The 18,362-nt window shown below is 40.6% G+C and overlaps 1 protein-coding gene across 50 annotated transcripts in view; it reads right to left on the bottom strand.

Annotated features, from left to right (window-relative positions):
* Positions 1–18,362, bottom strand: part of EPB41L2 (erythrocyte membrane protein band 4.1 like 2) — a 204,878-nt gene that overhangs the window by 72,758 nt on the left and 113,758 nt on the right. For all 50 annotated transcript variants that reach the window (XM_070557127.1, XM_070557123.1, XM_070557118.1 and 47 more), the window contains one exon: positions 5,912–6,016. In XM_070557127.1, the coding sequence (XP_070413228.1) occupies positions 5,912–6,016 (105 nt within the window). The remainder of the gene's footprint in view (positions 1–5,911; positions 6,017–18,362) is intronic.

Genomic DNA, 18,362 nt, shown 5'->3' on the forward strand with positions numbered 1-18,362 from the left:
TATCACTTTCCCATCTGCCATTCATATTCATATTCATATTCTCTTCATAGCCAGGCTTCTTTAAATAATAGCTTATACCCACTCTCAAATTCTTTACTGTTAACTTCCTCAGCCCTCACCTACCTCCTGGGTCCCCCAAACACCATCTAGCCAATATCCTACAAGCATTTCCAACTTAGCGAAATGAAAATCAGATTCCATCTCTGCTCCCTAACCACACACTCCTGCTTCTTCTCCCAGTCCCTGTGTAAAAGTCTCCAACAAGCTCCCCAATTACCCAATCCTGAAACTTGGGACCTTTCCTCAACCTCTCCCTCACCCTCACACCTCAGAGTCAATCGGTCACAAAGCGCTGCAGACATTACCGACTCAGTGTCTCCGCTTCTTTACTCCTAATGTCACTGCTCTAGTTCCCATCACCTATGGACTAGACAATGGCCTTCCTGCCTCTGGTCTCCGTCCCCTGTAATCTCTCCCCACACCACGAACAGGTTACTCTTCTAAAATACAAATCTGACTATGTCTCTTCCTATTTAAAACCCTTCACACATCAGGATAAAAATCTAGATTCCTTAGCACAAGATACAAGGCTTTCCAAAGCATGATCTTTGCCTACCTTTCCCATAATCTCCATCAGCACTCCCCACAAAGCCACCTCAAATTAACCCATGATAGAAGGTAAAACACTGTGCTTGCTGAGAAGACGCAGCCAGGTCATCCCTTAAGTTTACTGATGCCATTGCAGAAACAGCAACTGGAAAACTCACACTGGGAACACCACCCGGAACATCCTTCGACACCCCCCATATAAAGTCTTGTAGGATGACTTTCAGAATTTGATAAGATGAAAAATTGCTCTAATGCAAGACGATATTCTTCTGCTTTTCCAGTTATAGCTGGAAAATAGCATAAAATGTAAAAATAGTATAGTATATTTGGAAAATATATAACTATCAAATGGAAAACAGTATAGTATAGCTGTAAAATAGTATACCCATTTTCACCTTGACTGACAGAAAGTTTAGAATAATTGCATTTTCTTTTTTTCCTTCCTAGTTTGCCTGGTTTTGAATCTTATCTTCAACATTTATTGCCTAGGTGACCTTGGGTGAATTATTTAACTTCTCTATGCCTCACCTTTCCACACCTACCGAGTGTGGTTGATAATACCAACCTTCCAGTGTCGTTCTAAGAACTCTGAGACAGTATGTGTACAGGGCCGAGAGCAGCGCCTGCTGCCCTGTGAAAGTCCCAGAACGATTAGCTCTTGATTGTCACGTCTGTCTTATTTGGGATATTTTTATGATAAAAGCCATCTTGGATTCCTTTAAAAACAAGTTAAGTTATAAATAAGCATGCCTGACTACAAGCCTCAATATAATATGACATTCCTGTCAGGAAATAAAACCACTCACTGCGACCTGTATTGCTCAGACAGACTCCACCTGCAGCGTCTGTTCCACGCTGGCTGCCATTCTTCAAGGCACAGCCAAAATCAAATTTACTGATTCACTTGTTCTTCCAAAAGTTGTCATCTGACCTAAAATTCGACATGTCTCAAACTACACTTGTGATATACTCTGCCATCTCCCAACTGGGTCCCCTCCCTTCCCACTGTATGGCACCTCCATCCACCTGGAAGCCCAGGTGTTTGTCACCTCTCACACCCCATCAAACATCAGACTGATTCTACCTCCTTCCTAAATCTCTCTGCAATCGTTTGCTTGTCTGCTTTCACTACAACCCAAATGAGGCCACTTTTGTGCTTTGGGTGAGCAGTTCTGCACAAGTTCCCTCCCACCCGAGTCCCCCTATCAGCCAAAGTGGCCTTTTTAAAGGTAAAACTGGTCATCTCACATCACTGCTTCAGCCCTTCAACGATGCACCATTTTTCTTAGGGGAAAGGAAATCTCCCAGCCTTAACATATAGCCTAGATGGCCCTGCATGATCTGACCCCTCGCAACGCCCGGTCCCTTTCCCCAGCAGAATTTCATTCTTCCCCCTAACTGCACCAGACTTCTCTCAGTTTTCAAGCAGGCAGCTATCTTGCCTCAGGGCCCTAGGCAGGTGCTTCCCATGTCCCTTCACCCAGCCAAAGCCCACTCGCACTGCAGGGTCTCTGCTTTAGCCTCTTTCACCCCTAAGAAATCCTCCCTGTCAGTACCCTGAATCTTTCCTGGAGAGCAGCAATCAAACTTAGTGACCGTGTGATTCGGATTTTTACTCTGTCTCCTCAACTAGAACTAAGTGGGGACATCCATAAAGGCAGGGTCTACTTCTTAATTGTTTATTGCTAAATTCACAGCAGTACACTGATATGCACACACGTATTATTTTTTTTTAAATTGTGGTAAAAAATACATAAAATTTACCATCTTAACCATTTTTTAGTGTACAGTTTAGCAGCGCTAACTATATTCACACTGTTGTGCAACAGATCCTAGAGCTTTTTCATCTCACAAAACTGAAACTCTACACCCACTGAACAACAGCTCCCCCATTTCCCCTCCCCCGCGGCCCTGGCAACCACCATTCTACCTTCTGTTCCCATGAGTTTGACTATGGATACCTCATATAAGTGGAATCGTACAGTACTTGACTTTTTGTGACTAATACAATACAATGTCCTCAAGGTTCATCCATGTTATATAGAACGTGATCGGATTTCCTTCTTTTTTGAGGCTCAATAATATTCCATTCACATTTTGCATATAACACATTTAGTTTATCCAATTCACCCATCAATGGATTTTGGGTTGCTTCCACCTCTTGGCTATTGTGAGTAATGCTGCCATGAACATGGTGTGTAAATATCTCCTTGAGGTCCTGCTTTCAATTCTTTTGGATATATACCCAGAAATGAGATGGCTGGATCATATGCTAATTTTATTTATAATTTTTTGAGTAACCTCTAAACTGTTTTCCATAATAGCTGCACCATATTACATTCCCACCACCAGTGCACAAGGGTTCCAATTTCTTCACACCCTCGCCAACACCTGTCATCTTCTGGTTTTCTGATAGTGGCCATCCTAATGGGTATGAGATAGGACACAGGTAGTATTCAATAAATATTTGTTATGTCTAGATATACTGAGGCTACATGGATAAAAAGCTATAGTCTCTATCCTCAAGAAGTTGCTAGCATAAAGGGGACAAAGACTGACACACAAAGGTTTGTGCTACATGTCTACATGGCAGATGGAAGGAACAGACAACTCTCCCTGAGTTGGGGGCAGGAGGCATGGTGGTGGAAAGCCATCAAGGAAAATCTCAGAGTAGGATACTTAAGTTGGATCTTAAGGAAAAACAGGCATTCAGATACAAAAAAATGGGAAGGACATTCTAAATGTAAGGAATAGTATGTTCAGGCAGATAGAGTATGGACGGGCAAGGCTCCTTTCAGCAGAGAAATTTGGTGTGAACTGAATATGGACTCTATGTGAGAGGTTACTGAGAAATGAAGCTAAAGAACAGACTGAAGTCACATGACCAACAGTCTTATGAACCAGACTAAGAGGGTTAGACTGTATCCATTAAACGGTTTTAAGCCAGAGAGTGCCAAGGTCGGATGTGCATTCCTGAGAGCTCAATCAAGCAGCAGTGTGCAGAATGACCATGGGGCCCTGGGCTGGGCAGTCAGTTCAGGGAGGAGGCTAATGAAGCAGTCAAAGCAGGAGACGGCAGGGGCCTAAAGCAAAGCAAGAACTGTGGACAAAGAGAACCAGGAGAGGGCTGTCAGCAGGTAGAAAAGGCACAAGGGAAGAGGTCTAAGAAGGGGAAAGAATTTATGCCCACTCTTCAGGGAACAGACGAAGTTTGAGGGGAAGACGACCTGTTTGCTTTTAGACAATTAAGTGTAGTGCCCAGTAGGCAGTTAAGTATATGAGTCTGAGATTCAGGGGAAAGATATAGATTAGACATATATATTGAGAGTCATCAAAACAAAAAATAGTGAATCTTACTATCTAAATACCACCCTTTCTTACATAAATCTAGCGTTCGGAAAAAATAGATGCCTTAATGTAGCATATCCCGTTTCTCCTAACAGAGCACGTTATTCTACATATCTCATAACATACTGGATGGTTTTCCTTTTTTACAAAGATTAGATACTCCTCTGAGTCTACCAACATGTCATCTCAGAAAAAGTGGATAATGATAGCCAAATTCCCGTCGCTTTCTCTTTTGCAGCTTTGAGGGTCAACAGTAAGGGCACGTGGTTGGAAACATCATCAAGACCACCTTATAATTTAAAGTCTAAAAATAGCGCCTCGTTTATTTAGTCAAATATCTAATATGTTATTACTCTGCAAAAAGTATTCTAAACACAGTTCTAATAAGAACACGCACATACTATTCAGCAGGCAGGCATGCAATTTAATTGTCTTTAGTTTGAATGTGGAATTTAACCACAAATTAGGTATCAAGGATTTAAAACTAAACAAGTTGAGAAAACTTAATTTATACACAATTATCACCCTTAGTACTCTGTATTTCATTACCAGGACTTATAAATACAAACAACGATGGCATGTGGGAAAACGAAATTTGCAGCCTATATTCATCCACTGACTATGTTCTGTTGACTGTGACGTGAATGTTAGATATTGGAAAAGTAACTCCTTTCCTGGGACCAGGTGCTCTGGGCCTCCTCAGAGAGAATGACCAGTTAGTCTGTCCACAGCAACAATCTAAGGGACCTACAAGGGCTTCACTGTAGGGTGCAACCCTGGACCAAACCTTAATTCCGCACTCCTAAACTCAGTATCTTCTCCACCAGGGTTAAGTCCCAAGACTCAGAGAGTGAAGCAGAAAAGTCCTATCTTAACAATGAGGAAAGTGCTGGAGACTGAATACTTGTGGCCCTCCCCAAAATTCATATGTTGAAACCTAATCCTCAATATGACAGTATTTGGAGGTGGGGCCTTTGGGAGGTGACTAGGTCATGAAGGTGGGGTTCTCGCTAATGGAATTAGTGCCCTTATAAAAGAGGCTCAGAGAGTTCCCTGTCTTCCACCATGTGAAGACACAGCAAGAGGGCACTCCATGAACCAGGAAGCGGGCTCTGCTGCCACCTTGATCTTGCACTTCCCAGCCTCCTGAACTATCAGAAATATATGTCTGTTGTATAAGGGTCAGTCTACGGTGCTTTGTTAGAAAAGCCTGAACTGACTAAGATGGAAGGCTACAGGTTAAGTCTTAATTGCCAGAAGTGGTTAATATTTCTCTCTTTAATGTACCTATGAAACTGAGAAGACCTGAAGTTCCCGGGAGTTAGCCTTAAGCATTAGAGACTGGGATGCTCCTGCTTAGTGTCCTGAGAAATTCCTGGAGCAGAAACAATCAACACACTCCTGATGTCAGGCAGGTGTCCACAGGGTCCTGGCTGGTCAAATCTACCACCTGAGTTGGGCTAGGCCCACCCCCTTTTTGCCCCCAACCACAGGGCACGGAACACCTTCACCCCACACAGCCACCACAGTCTGCTCAGAAAGGCAAACGCTCTCTCCCGAAGCTCCAGACAAGCACACGTGGGTCCTCCTGACATCCCTTCCAACCGCCCCCTTCCCTGCCTTCTGGGCACGCTTGAACTCCTAGCATACAGGTGAACTCAAGAGCTAAAAATTCAACACAAAGATTTTAAAATCTGTTCAGTCTCTAGTAATTAAGGCAGGATAAGACATTCCAGTCTGTCCGCTTGTAAGTGGAAAAGCATACACAGACACAATGGCAAAAAGTGACAGAGATTCATATAAGTTTTCAATATTTACCAAATTTCTACAATGAACATAAAATACATCATAATAAAAACATAAGTTATTTTAAAACTAAATTTTACACTGGTTAAGAAAACAAAATAATATCTTCCTAAGAAGACATAAATAAACTTGGAATCACTTCACTTACCCTCTGCTCAGGGTTCTCCTGGAACAGAAGCCCAAAGTAGTCCTTCTCCAGGAGATTGAGATGTTCGCACACTTTGTCAAATAACACCTGGCCCTTCGCGCGTTTCTGAGGGGAAAGAGAGAATATCTTCAGTTGTCAGGCACTCAAGATTCCGGGAGTACTGTAAATAAACGGCATCATATCAGATAATGTTATTTAGCATAAACGAATATAAAATATTTGTTTTCCAATCTTCTTTCATAATAAAGTGATGAATACCTTTCTCACTTTAGACTCCCCCCCACACACACAGACACACGAAGCACAGATTCTAAAATGAAAGCATCATCAGACAGATGCTCTTCGTTTTACTGCTTCTCCATGTCCATATAAAAAGAACTAAAAAAGCAAAACGCCAGGAGTTCATTTATTTATTTATTTATTTTTTTAAAGTGCAAATGTACTTAATGCCACGGAACTGTAAACTTTTTTTTTTTTTAAGATTTTTTTCCTTTTTCTCTCCAAAGCCCCCCCAGTACATAGTTGTATATTTCGTTGTGGGTCCTTCTAGTTGTAGCATGTGGGACGCTGCCTCAGCGTGGTCTGATGAGCAGTGCCATGTCCGCGCCCAGGATTCGAACCAACGAAACACTGAGCCGCCTGCAGCAGAGCGCACGAACTTAACCATTCGGCCACGGGGCCAGCCCCCTGCAGTTCGTTTATTTTTAAAACAGCACAAAAGTACATCCAAACTGCCTCCTCCCTTCCTCAAGGTGGCTCCCGTCACTCCACAGGCATCCTCCCCCGGGGGAATCGGTCAGCCCTGTTCCTCAAGGTACCCTGACACCCTTTATCCCCTCGGCGTTCAGGTTTGATTTTTATTCTGTGATATTTGTAGAATAGAAGTTTTTTTTCAATACAAGTTATGCCTTTTCTCGAGAATGATATGGCATTCATTCTTTAGAACAAATTTTAAAAATACAAGGTAATGAAACTGGGATAATAAATCAGCTGCCTCCAAGGATTTAACATATTTTTTGCCTCAAACAGTTTGTTGTGTTTTGTTTTTAATTTCAGAAGCTGCTATCAACAGAGATGTAAAAGCCTTTGACAGCCACAAGAGAAAGCCCGTTCTCTGATCAATGGCAAACATGAAGTGGCACCTCATTTCCAATTAAGATGCACATCCCTGGGAACGCCCCCCTGAGAGAGAGAGAGGTCAGGTCACACACGCCTCCTGTCTCCACACTGATGTAAGCAACCACTAGACCGCAGAGGGAAAAGTGAACAAGCCACCAGACATTCTTATCCTTAAGAGGGATGCCCTCACACCACCAAAATGTGTACTTGTTAGTTCATCCAGGGTGTGCAACTTAATGTTTCCCACACATATATCTTTAAAAACGCAATCAGATATAAAAAACATTTCAATTCTAAGTAAGTACAACTCGGACAAGGAGTTTCAAAAGATAAGCCTTCATGGAAACAATGCCAGTGCTTGTTTCTCTTACTCTTCCTTCCTCCTTCTTAAGGCAGCAGAGGTAAGAAATCCACGCCGGAAAGACTCGCGAAGGAGAATATGAAACTTTTACTATCAAATCCTCTATAGCAACGTTTCTAAATACATACGTCCATATCACATCAAATACTAGAGGGAGGAAGCCACACAAAATACAGTATTTCAACAGAACAAGCGATGTACTGTCCAAATCCTTAAAGATTGAGAAAATTAAATTACAAAGGACATTTAAGACAGATATGTGCTCATCTGTCCCCATACTTAAAGTACGCACACATATAGCACACTGAATAAGAGTATTGGGCTCTGGGTTCCAAATATCAAAGTCCTAAATACAGTTTCATTATTTACAAGGTATGTAACCAAAGACAAGACACAACTTCTATGTGCCTTAATTTGCACATCTGTTAAACGGAAATAAGAGAATCCACCAAAAAGGTGTGGTGAGCACTAATGAGCTGTAACACATAAGGAGAGCTTAGAACAGTGTGTGACACGTGGTGAGTACCTTAAATTAACTTTTTGAGAAGAAGGTGACTCAAACCACAACAGTTACTTTCCTAAATGTGCAATAAAAACCCACTGTCTCTTCTTTATAGGAGCCGGAAGTAGATGTGAGGAGACGTGACTGCAAATAATAGCAAAGAATATTTTAAAGGTAATCAGTAATCTAAGAGAGAATTCGCTTTCTCTGACATTAATTTCAACCACATTGTTCACTCCTGATCCTCCAGTGAGTGGAAGACTGCCCAGCATAAGAGGTGCTCGAAAAATACTTGTGTAATCAACTGGAAAAACATTACAGTGTACTATATGTGACACACTTATTTTAAATGATGTGACATTAACGTGCTCAGGCTCAGTGACTGACTATAGCTATAATTTCAACACCTACTTTGTAATTAGAACTTTCCTTATCTGAGACAACAAAGGGAGCAAACTATTACAGCTCCTGTCACATCTATCTACTTGGACATCACTCACTGTTCATTTATAATGAGGCAGAAACGAGTCACAGAGGACATCTTATCTACTATAAAGCAGAGATTATTTAGAAAGACACTAAGAATTCAATGGAAGTTAACATAAGAAGTTGACATTTAATCAGATATAGGTCCAAAATAAACTTATCATTTCTATGAAATCTGTCTATAAATGACAACTACTTTCAAATAGGCTAACTACTGCAACTAATTAGCTGTAGACATTGTAAAGAAATGTGACAGAGGGGCTGGCCCTGTGGCCCAGTGGTTAAGTTCATGTGCTCCGCTTCGGTGGCCCAGGGTTTCGCCAGTTTGGATCCTGGATGCGGACACGGTACCGTTCATCAGGCCATGCTGAGGCGGCATCCCACATAGCACAACCAGAGGCACTCACAACTAGAATATACAACTATGTACTGGGGGCTTTGGCAAGAAGGAAAAAAAAAAGGGAATCTGACAGTCAAAAGGGGATTCATACTATTTTATTTGGTGATAATGCTATTTGAAATTAGAGTAAAAAGGATATTTAAGATAACTGATGTCTATAAATACATACCTAAGTTCAGAGAGAAAGCACATTTCAACACTGGCTTTAAGTCAATTTTTATTAATGAATCATACTTTCTCACTGGTTTCTATTTCAAAAATAGAAATATGCTCTCATGGACAGAATTCCCCGAAAAGATTGGGAGAAAAACATCCACAAAGCTCACAATTCGGTGGTGGTATGCGGCCAGCACAGGGGCATCTGCTGGGGGCTGAGTCTGTCCCATTCCTCCCTCACTCAACCTTCTGTAAGCACTTTGCTATCACTGGACACGTGTGACAGCGGGCAAACCACTTCGTCTCCTCAACTGAAAGATGAGAGCACAGCTATCTCGCAGTTCACTGTGAGGGTCAAACTAACCCAATGAGATAATACACGTCCAAGCGCCAAACCCAGGGCCTTGCCCAACCACAGCTGAACTGTGCTCCCAGCTGTTCTTTCACCAGCACACATCTAACAAGCAACAAAGTCTCTTCTAGATGCTCAGACTGCTGCTCTCCTATTCTCTCCTTTCCTCTCCAGGAAATAGAGATTTTAAACGCTTGATAAGATCTGACCTGCACACACATGTTACTTAAGCTTCCATTCCTCAATGTTCATCTCTACCCTCAATAAACTCGGCTGGAAAGACAAACATGCACCAATACTGTGAGGATGTGCTGAAAGATGCATACAAAGATGCATTAAGGTGCAATGGGAACACCAAGAATGGAATGATCACAGTGTCTGAGAAAAACAAAAACCTTGGCTTCACCGAGACTATGGCACCTGAAATGAATCTTAAAGCACGAAATTTTTTTTAAGGCAGAGAAACAGTGTATTCAAACGAACTTATTTTTCATGTTGACTGTTTATAGAGTCTGACAAAGCCAATTTCTATTCAAAAGACACTGGAGGATTCAGTAAGATGAAAAAGTAACCCATCCATAACGGACATGCCATGCAGTGTGACCGCTAGTTATACTGTCCTACTCTCAGATGACCGCAAGGGCATGCCAGGCCTAAAGGCTCAACATGTACTTATCCAGCATCTAAGAAGTGTCAGTTCGTATGTTAACACACTAGGGAAATAACAATAAATAAGACAGACATGGTCTCAGAACTTTACATTCAAATGACAGAGACAGAAAATAAAAAGGAAGCCCCTCCTGCCCCCCTATAAGTCCTATGAATCTGCTTATCTAGACATTACTAGGTACCTGGTCCAATTGGTCCAAAGAACACTGACCAAGGGTCTACAAGATAACCTGATACAAGAGGTCAACCCAAAGACAATGTCTGACTCTGGGGACGAAGATTACCAAATACAAGCTCATCTTCCCCTAAGGAGTTCAAATACAACATAGATACACACACATACTTATGTTCACACATGCACGTGCACACATACACACAGTCATAGAGCAGAGGGGTGTAAACACAGGGAAAGACAGTGAGAAGGCAGTGCAGAAGTCAAGGGTACCAGGAGACAGACCCGAATCTGTCAAAGTATGTTCTCCATTGGTCCCACCGGTTCCACGAAATGCTCCACACATATACCCAGATCCCCCAAAAGGGGAGCAGAGTGAGACAAGGAAAATTCTTCTTAATGTAGGTAACTACTGAGCCTCAAAACTCCTATTTGCATATAAGATACCTTGAGAAATTCTACAGTAAAAAAAACCTGTTTCTCATCATTCAACCTAATGTTTCCCAAAATTATTTGGCCGAATAAACCACCATTTTTCTTTAATACAACACTTACTAACTTATTCCACAGCAGAATTACTGTTCTACAGACAATATGTCAAGAAATTAGGGAGAGAAAAATTACTATGATCTGACCCTCAAGCAGATCTGGAGACTGGCATTAACATTAGTGCCAAAACAGAGAATTCAGTTTAACCTAGTCCACTATTGATCGGATGTGCCCAGTTGCCTGGCTGAAGCAAATGATTCCCGTACATAAAATCCCAACAAATATAATCAAAAAATAAAAAAACACTAGGAAATCAGTCACTATTATTATTGAGCACTAGATACAATATCACAATCAGACCTTTAGAGACTGTAGACAATGGAATTATCAAGTACAGAACACAAAATAAATGTTTTACATGTTTAAAGAAATAAATGAACATTTTAAAACATCAAGGAAAATAACTATCAAAAAGCAGATTCTGAAAAATCAAATAGAACATGTAGAAATAAAAACTATAATAATTAAATAATAACCCAAATGGACAGAGTCTGGCACAGCTAAAGAGAAAACCAGTGAACTGGAAGACAGATCTGAAAAAACTAACCAGAATGCAGCACAGAAAGACAAAGAGATGGAGAATAGGAAAGAACCTCACAGAAATGGAAGACAGAATGAGGAGATCGACATAGATCTCATCAGAATTCTAGATGAAGACAATATTGAGGATAAGGGAAAGGCAATGGTAAAAGACATGATGGCTGATAAACGCTAAAACTCTCCAGTTAAGACAATTCAGTGGGTCTCTAGCCAGATAAAAGGAAACTCATTAACCTACAATCACTGTATCTCATTAATTGATTATACTCATTAACATTCAAAAGGTTTTGACATGCATTATTTTAAAATAATAGATATAATAAAGCCATCAAGACAAGAGGTAAAGAAACATGAGCTGAGGAATTACAAGGAGTGAAGGAAAAAAACTGTAACAGAAAACCCAGAGAAGTCACTCTTTAAAAACCCAAAACTGATCTGCTTCTGGAAGCTAACTCAAAAAGGCAAACAAAACAGCATAATTCTTATCTCAGAAAATATATCAGATTATCAGAAGACACAAATTAAATGCCACATATTAAATGTTCCAAGTTACCACATTTTCTAAGTACTAACCTGCAATCAGACGTGCCTGAGTATGCTCTGACAGCCATGACCCGGGGGCTCACAGCTTCTTTGTTGCCCTCACGCTGTTCACAATACACTCCATAAGTAATAATTCTCATTATTTGGGGGAGAGGAATCAAGACACAACTCACAACGGTAGTAGATAAAAATGTAGGGGGCATGCAGGTTGTAATTGTTCCTTCTCCCTCCCAGATTCTGGTGTGTGCCACCTTTCATGAGAATCACCGATTCCCAACAACCTAGGAGAAAGGTACCAGGGCGGAATTCCAGTGATGTGGAATGGAACACCTGCTCTCTCTCTTAACGGCTGTGCAACCTTGGGGAAGTTGCTTAACTTCTCCATGCCTCAGTTTCCTCTCTTTAAAATAAAAACACCTTATAATGGTATTAAGAGAATTAAAATGAGGTGTATTTAAAGTGCTTAACAAAATGTTTGGCACATTACACAGATTCATTAAAAGGCAGCTGAAATCACTGGACCTTTTTGAGCTGCTCTAAAAATAATAATTTTAAGTATGACTAAAGAGCTTTCACAGTTATTTAATCCAATCTCATTTCAGAAATGAGAAAACTGAGGCTACAGAGAGTTTAACTGATCTAAGTTTTCAGCCTGATTTCCTGTAAAGAACTGAGTTCTGATTTGTGATATTCATAAACACCAGCACTCTATTACTTCTATCCAGGAAGGCTATTTTCCCCTATCATCAGTTTTGATTTTTTATAAACATCTTGAATTCTAGTGCATGAAAACACTACAAATATACATTTTTAACCAAGCAGAATACACAGATATTTGCTTTACGGTGTGCACCTAAGATACCAGTACATGTCACTGGTTCATTAGTTGTCATAGCTGTTTAGGGGTATTGCCCCAGACAAAAAGGACTACTGACTTGCCAAGACATACTCGAAATTTCTTTTTCCCTTGATTTATTTCCAACTGTTGAAACCTACTTCTAGACAAATCTCCAAATTCTCCTTCCCTATGAAGGCTGTCCCAGTCTCCCAATATTCCTCTTTCTCCTTCAACCACTTTATTGCACATCTACAGAACTTACCCTGAGCTTCTACTTCTTTTGATACTTATTACTTTTGTAGACTGAGTTCTCTAAGCAGAAGTGTATCTTACTCCCCTCCATGTCTCCTACAGCAGCACCTCATCAAGTAACTAGCTCACTAGCAGGCTAAAAGATATTCTCAGATGGAGTGGCTCGGTGTCATGATGCTAGCCAAAAAGTTGGCAGAGCTGAGACTAGAATTCAGGCCTTCTGGCTTGCAGTTTTATGCAATCTCCTGGATCTAGCTCATGGACTACCATGCCACAGATATTCAAGGAACTAAACCAAACACACACTGCCAGCGAGATTCTGGGAGAAGAGCAGCCACAGACCTACACTTTGTTTTCACAATTCTACCTTGTACTTAAACTCATCCTTAGTAATTAGAGCATTTCCAAAGACTTGTTGGAAACTAGAGGAGTGACATAAGCAGAAAAGCCATGTGCCCCTTCCCGTTGAGAGCAGGCCATGCCCACCTTTGTGCAGAAGGGGACAGTGAGGTTCTGCAGAGTCTGTACACACTCCTCCACCGAGACATCAGTGTCACTGTCATTTCTTCTTCCTGTCTGAAGCATGCCCTTGCTCTGAGCCTTTCTTACACTAGAACCTTTATAGAGTACAAATTGTGTCAACCTCTATTTGGATAATGTAGCACCAGTTAACTAAACAATTAAAACCATATAACTGTTAATAAACTTGCCAAAGACACTTCAAAAAACAATTGTACTTCCTATATTAAGTACCAACAAGCTTTACGATCTATTTTTCCCCTGTCTGCCTCTCCCTAACCCCACTTACACCACGAATCAGCCATATAAAATCAACGGGTTGAAAACTTAAAAAAGAAAGTCCTTTGGTCTACTTTCCAGGTATTAGATTTATTTTTCTTTAAAAGACTGCATAATACAATAGAGACATCCAAAGGAGAGAGACAAAACAAGATAATTCAGATGGGTTTAAAACATATTATTCAAGGATTGAAAGACTAGCTTTTGGGAACTTTAAAAACAAAAAAAAGGCAAAGCAATCTACAGCAGATCCAGCTGAAGGCAGGCAGGCTGGAATCTGAGACTCTGAGCAAAGTCCCCTGTGCCTGGGCTGTTATTTGTGGCATTCACTATTGAGGCCAAAACATGACATTTCTGGAGGCCTCTCAACTTGGAGGAATTTGTGCAAATGCTTACCCGGCAGATTGCAGTCGACGCCACACACCACTGGTGTTTCATAAAACACCATCACTGTCTCCGTGTAGGCTGTCCACACTGTGGTTATTGTGCGCCAAGGAGACAGTGCTGGGAAGTACACAATGCGATCCACACATCGCAGCCCCTGAGCTATGTATTTTGCGCTAGTTCTATACGACACTATGCAAATATAAAAGGCCAAGGAAAGAAAGGTATGCATGGAGCCAACACAACAACTGAGATATTGTCACGGGGGATGGAGGAAATCCAAACCGTATGGGAGGGGAGAGAGTGCCTCAGACAGTCTAAGGCTATCATTTGTCAGATCTTTCTTTCCCGACCAATCTGAATGAGTTGTCGACACAGCTCTGTCTCAAAGTCCATTCAAATCCTGGCAAAAAGGAAGAAACCACATCCAGTGATTTTGTGTGTGTGTATGTTAAAAATATAATTCCAGAAGTAAATGAGTAAAGGAAGATTTTTAAGTAAAGTTTCCATGATCATTAATAAGAATTAAGTTTGAAAAAGTTTTTCAACTACTCAAAAAAAGATATGTGCATATATTATATATAAAATATATACATGTAGATATATATAATTATGTGTGTATATATACACATACATATACATTATATATATATACACACACACACATCTTTCTTTGAGTAGTTGAAAAAGTCTTTCAAACAATTTTCATTAATGATCAGGAAAACGTTATACATGTACGTCGACAGACAGATAGACAGACAGACATGCATCATCAAAGTTATGTAAGCATGTCAGTTTCTTATAAATGACTACAAAAAATGATAAGAAATTTTTCTTATATTAATCCTTCAAGACTAGGCCCCACAAAAGAAGGAAGAAAAAAGGAAAATCCTCTCATAACTCATTACAGAATCTTGATTTCTTTTTCCATTCCACAGGATTCGGGGGATTAGGATTGAACATTGGGGAAATTTTGCAGTGTTGTTGACATAAGTGGCATAAAATACTATTCAATATGGCTTTAAGTGCTAGAAATAAAAATTAAAAGACTGCTACCAAAAAAAACCAAACAGTAGACCAGACCAGATTGCACAATGCCTTCCAGTAACTGTATCCTGCAATAATTTTAAAGGGGACCCTAGTGTGGCCAGAATTATACAGGCTCACTTTTAATAAAATCACACACACCTTGATTAACTCAAGGACAGATGAGCTCACCTTTCTTACACCTTATATGTAAGACCCTACTTCACGAGCACAACGCTTCCAAGTCCATCCAAGTCTAAACACAGTATTCAGATGGAATGTTTTTCTACCCTAGTCTGCTGGTTTTTGAAATGTTCCAGAACTCTTAACTGAGCACGCAACTCATCTCATAAGAAACCAGGTAAGTTTGGATCACAAACAAAATGGAAAAATATGTTTCATCTTCATGGTATGTAGAACATGGCAAAAACAGTAACAGAAATCTTGCTACCAATATTATTCACAAACAAACAAAATGGACTGTCAACCAGAGATTTAAGTCTGTGAATGTGGTCTTTCTTTTCTTTTATGAAAGCAAATAAATGCTAATTTTTAGTTTTAAAAGATAAAACATTAAACTTTCAATCTTTCATCCATAACCATATCCTGTATTTCTAAGGCAGTTATAGTTTTTATTTCCTGCAACCCAGAGGTCTCATCAGTTTTCAGGCCACAAGAACCACGTGGCTGAGCAGAGGGGACCTCTCTCCACACGTGGGACAGGCCTGCAGGAGGTTCCAGGACCTCCTGCTCCTCCCACCCACACATGAGCTCCAGGGCCCTCTCAAAGCCAAGTTCTGCGATGGGGCTGCACAAAACTCCCCAAACAATGGATCTCAAAGCTTGGTAAGCAAATCATATTTGTTGATAAAATGTAAATATTTGCACACTAATTTTACACAAGGAATTATACTTATTTCTTGGCTTTAACTACATGATAAGGAATAATAAACACCCCTGTGAGTTCTAATATGTGTCAGTTGCTCAGCTGCTCCTAAAACACGGTCCCTTAAATGCCTTCCTTTGGTAATCAAAGTTTAAGGGAATGGTATTCTAGCAAATGAGGAAGAACCATATAAATCTTCATTTGCTCCAAGCGAACAGCTGCCAAATAGCCTGCAATTTCTCATGTGCAAAATCCAACTATATTTCTATTCCTAGAGTTTATTTTAGGGGTAAAGTAAATAAATTCATCTTTGACATTCTTTTTTTTTTTTTTTTTTTGAGGAAGATTAGCCTTGAACTAACAACTGCTACCAATCCTCCTCTTTTTGCTGAGGAAGACTGGCCCTGCGCTAACATCCATGCCCATCTTCCTCTACTCTATATGTGGGACGCCTACCACAGCATGGCTTGACAAGCGGCATGTAGGTCTGCACCCAGGATTCAAACAGGCAAACCTCAGGCCGCTGAAGCAGAAAGTGCAAACTTAACCACTGCACCACCAGGCCGGCCCCAACATTCTTCTTTTTTTAATCCAACTGGTTATGGCCAACGCCTCTCTTCTGACTCTCCAACAAGATGATAAATCAGTGGACACTAGGGATTGGTCTATTCAAAATTTCAAGACAAAGTGTACTGTTTTTAAATCTTGGGATTTTTTTCTTGCTTGTAAAAGTATTAACTAAAGTTTAATTTTTGAGTCTAAGCAAGCTTTTTAAATTACAGTCATCATGAATATATAAGTGGATATGTTTACACTATGGGCCTTCCAAGTCACTAAGTTATTGATAAAATATAAAAACAATATTGGGAATTTATCCAAGGCAAAGGACTTAGTATTTCCATCAAACATTCAAGAAAAATGGTAAGATACTGAGAAAAATATAATCAGGGTTTTAAAATATAACAATAAAAACTACAGCTAATACTTATCAAGCCCTTACTATAGGGCTGCACATTGCTCAAAGCAAATCATAACCAAACAAATTCAGCCAGACAGACATTTAATAAAACTTCGTACAGTCTTGATGTAAGGTCTCCACTCCACTCACTTCCCTATCACTAGGGGAAACCCCCCCACCAGCAATACTAACATTTCAGCAAGGAGTCGATGGATGGACCCCCTACACCTGGGGAGCGGGTGCCCTGCCGCCACGGAGTGCCTTTGCAGATGGCATGTTACAGCCTCCCAAAGCAGTTCTCACCTCTGGCTGCAGACATGTTCGAGTCCAGCAGCAGATCCACTGAACCAGAATCTTCAAAGGTAGTACCTGGACATCTCTATTGTTTTTAATTTTTGTATTACACTTTATCTTTTAGAGCAGTTTGAGGTTCACAAAAACTGAGCAAAAGGTAGAGATGTCCCATATACCCTCTACCCCCATATACGCACAGTGTCCCCCATTATCAACGTCCCCTACAGAGTGGTACGTTTGTTACAAGTGATGAACCTACACCAGCGCCTCATAACCACCCCGAGTCCAGAGTTTACATTAGGGCTCACTCCTGGTGGTGTACATTCTGTGGGTTTGGACAATTGCATAATGACACGTATCCAACTTTACAGTTCCATACAGAGTAGTTTTTGCTGCCCTAAAAATCCTTTGCACTCTTGTATTTTTAAAAAGGTCACCACGGATACTGACCATGAGGCAAAGCTGATACCAAGGTGAGCAAACAGATCCCCTCTCCCGTAGTAAGACTATCGGCCCTCACGCTTCACGTCCATCGGCTTTCGGTTTTCAATCTGGCCAGGCAACGTCCAATGTGACCACTCACCTCTCATCCCCTCCAAAGAGCTGGACGCAAAAGCCAGGACCCTCCGGACAATACATCAATTGTTCAACTTTTCATTTAAAATCCTTTACAAAATGACTGGTTCCTAGAGTCCGGTAATACAAAACCCACCTGACAATCTTTAATGACAACTACACTTCAGACTATCTTTGAGGAAGAAGTCACCAGGTGGAGAACACGAGACACCCGTTTAACTGTAGATCTGATCTTCTCACAAGGCAGGCCCAATGAAACTAGTGTCTACTGGCCAGGAGTGTTTAAAGTATCTTTCAACAACCGACCAAAGTAGAAGTCAAGTTCTAATGCAGAATAACCTTAATCAGTTAAATATTCACTTCTTACGGTTGTAAAACAGGTAGACAGGATCTGATACAAAGGGAGAGGTCGTGAGGGGTTTCCTAGCGACAGTAATTTCCTTACAGCTCATCACCTAGATTTCTGATTCTTGAAATCAATGACAAGCGACTTCTGAGCAATCTGAAGACAAAATACACTTTATTTTGAGATAGCTCAGTCTTTAAACATTGACCACAGGCAACAGTGTTTCCATTCAGCTTGACATTTT

The sequence above is a fragment of the Equus przewalskii genome, chromosome 9 (assembly GCF_037783145.1).
Source record: "Equus przewalskii isolate Varuska chromosome 9, EquPr2, whole genome shotgun sequence".
NCBI classification, from domain to species: Eukaryota; Metazoa; Chordata; class Mammalia; order Perissodactyla; family Equidae; genus Equus; species Equus przewalskii.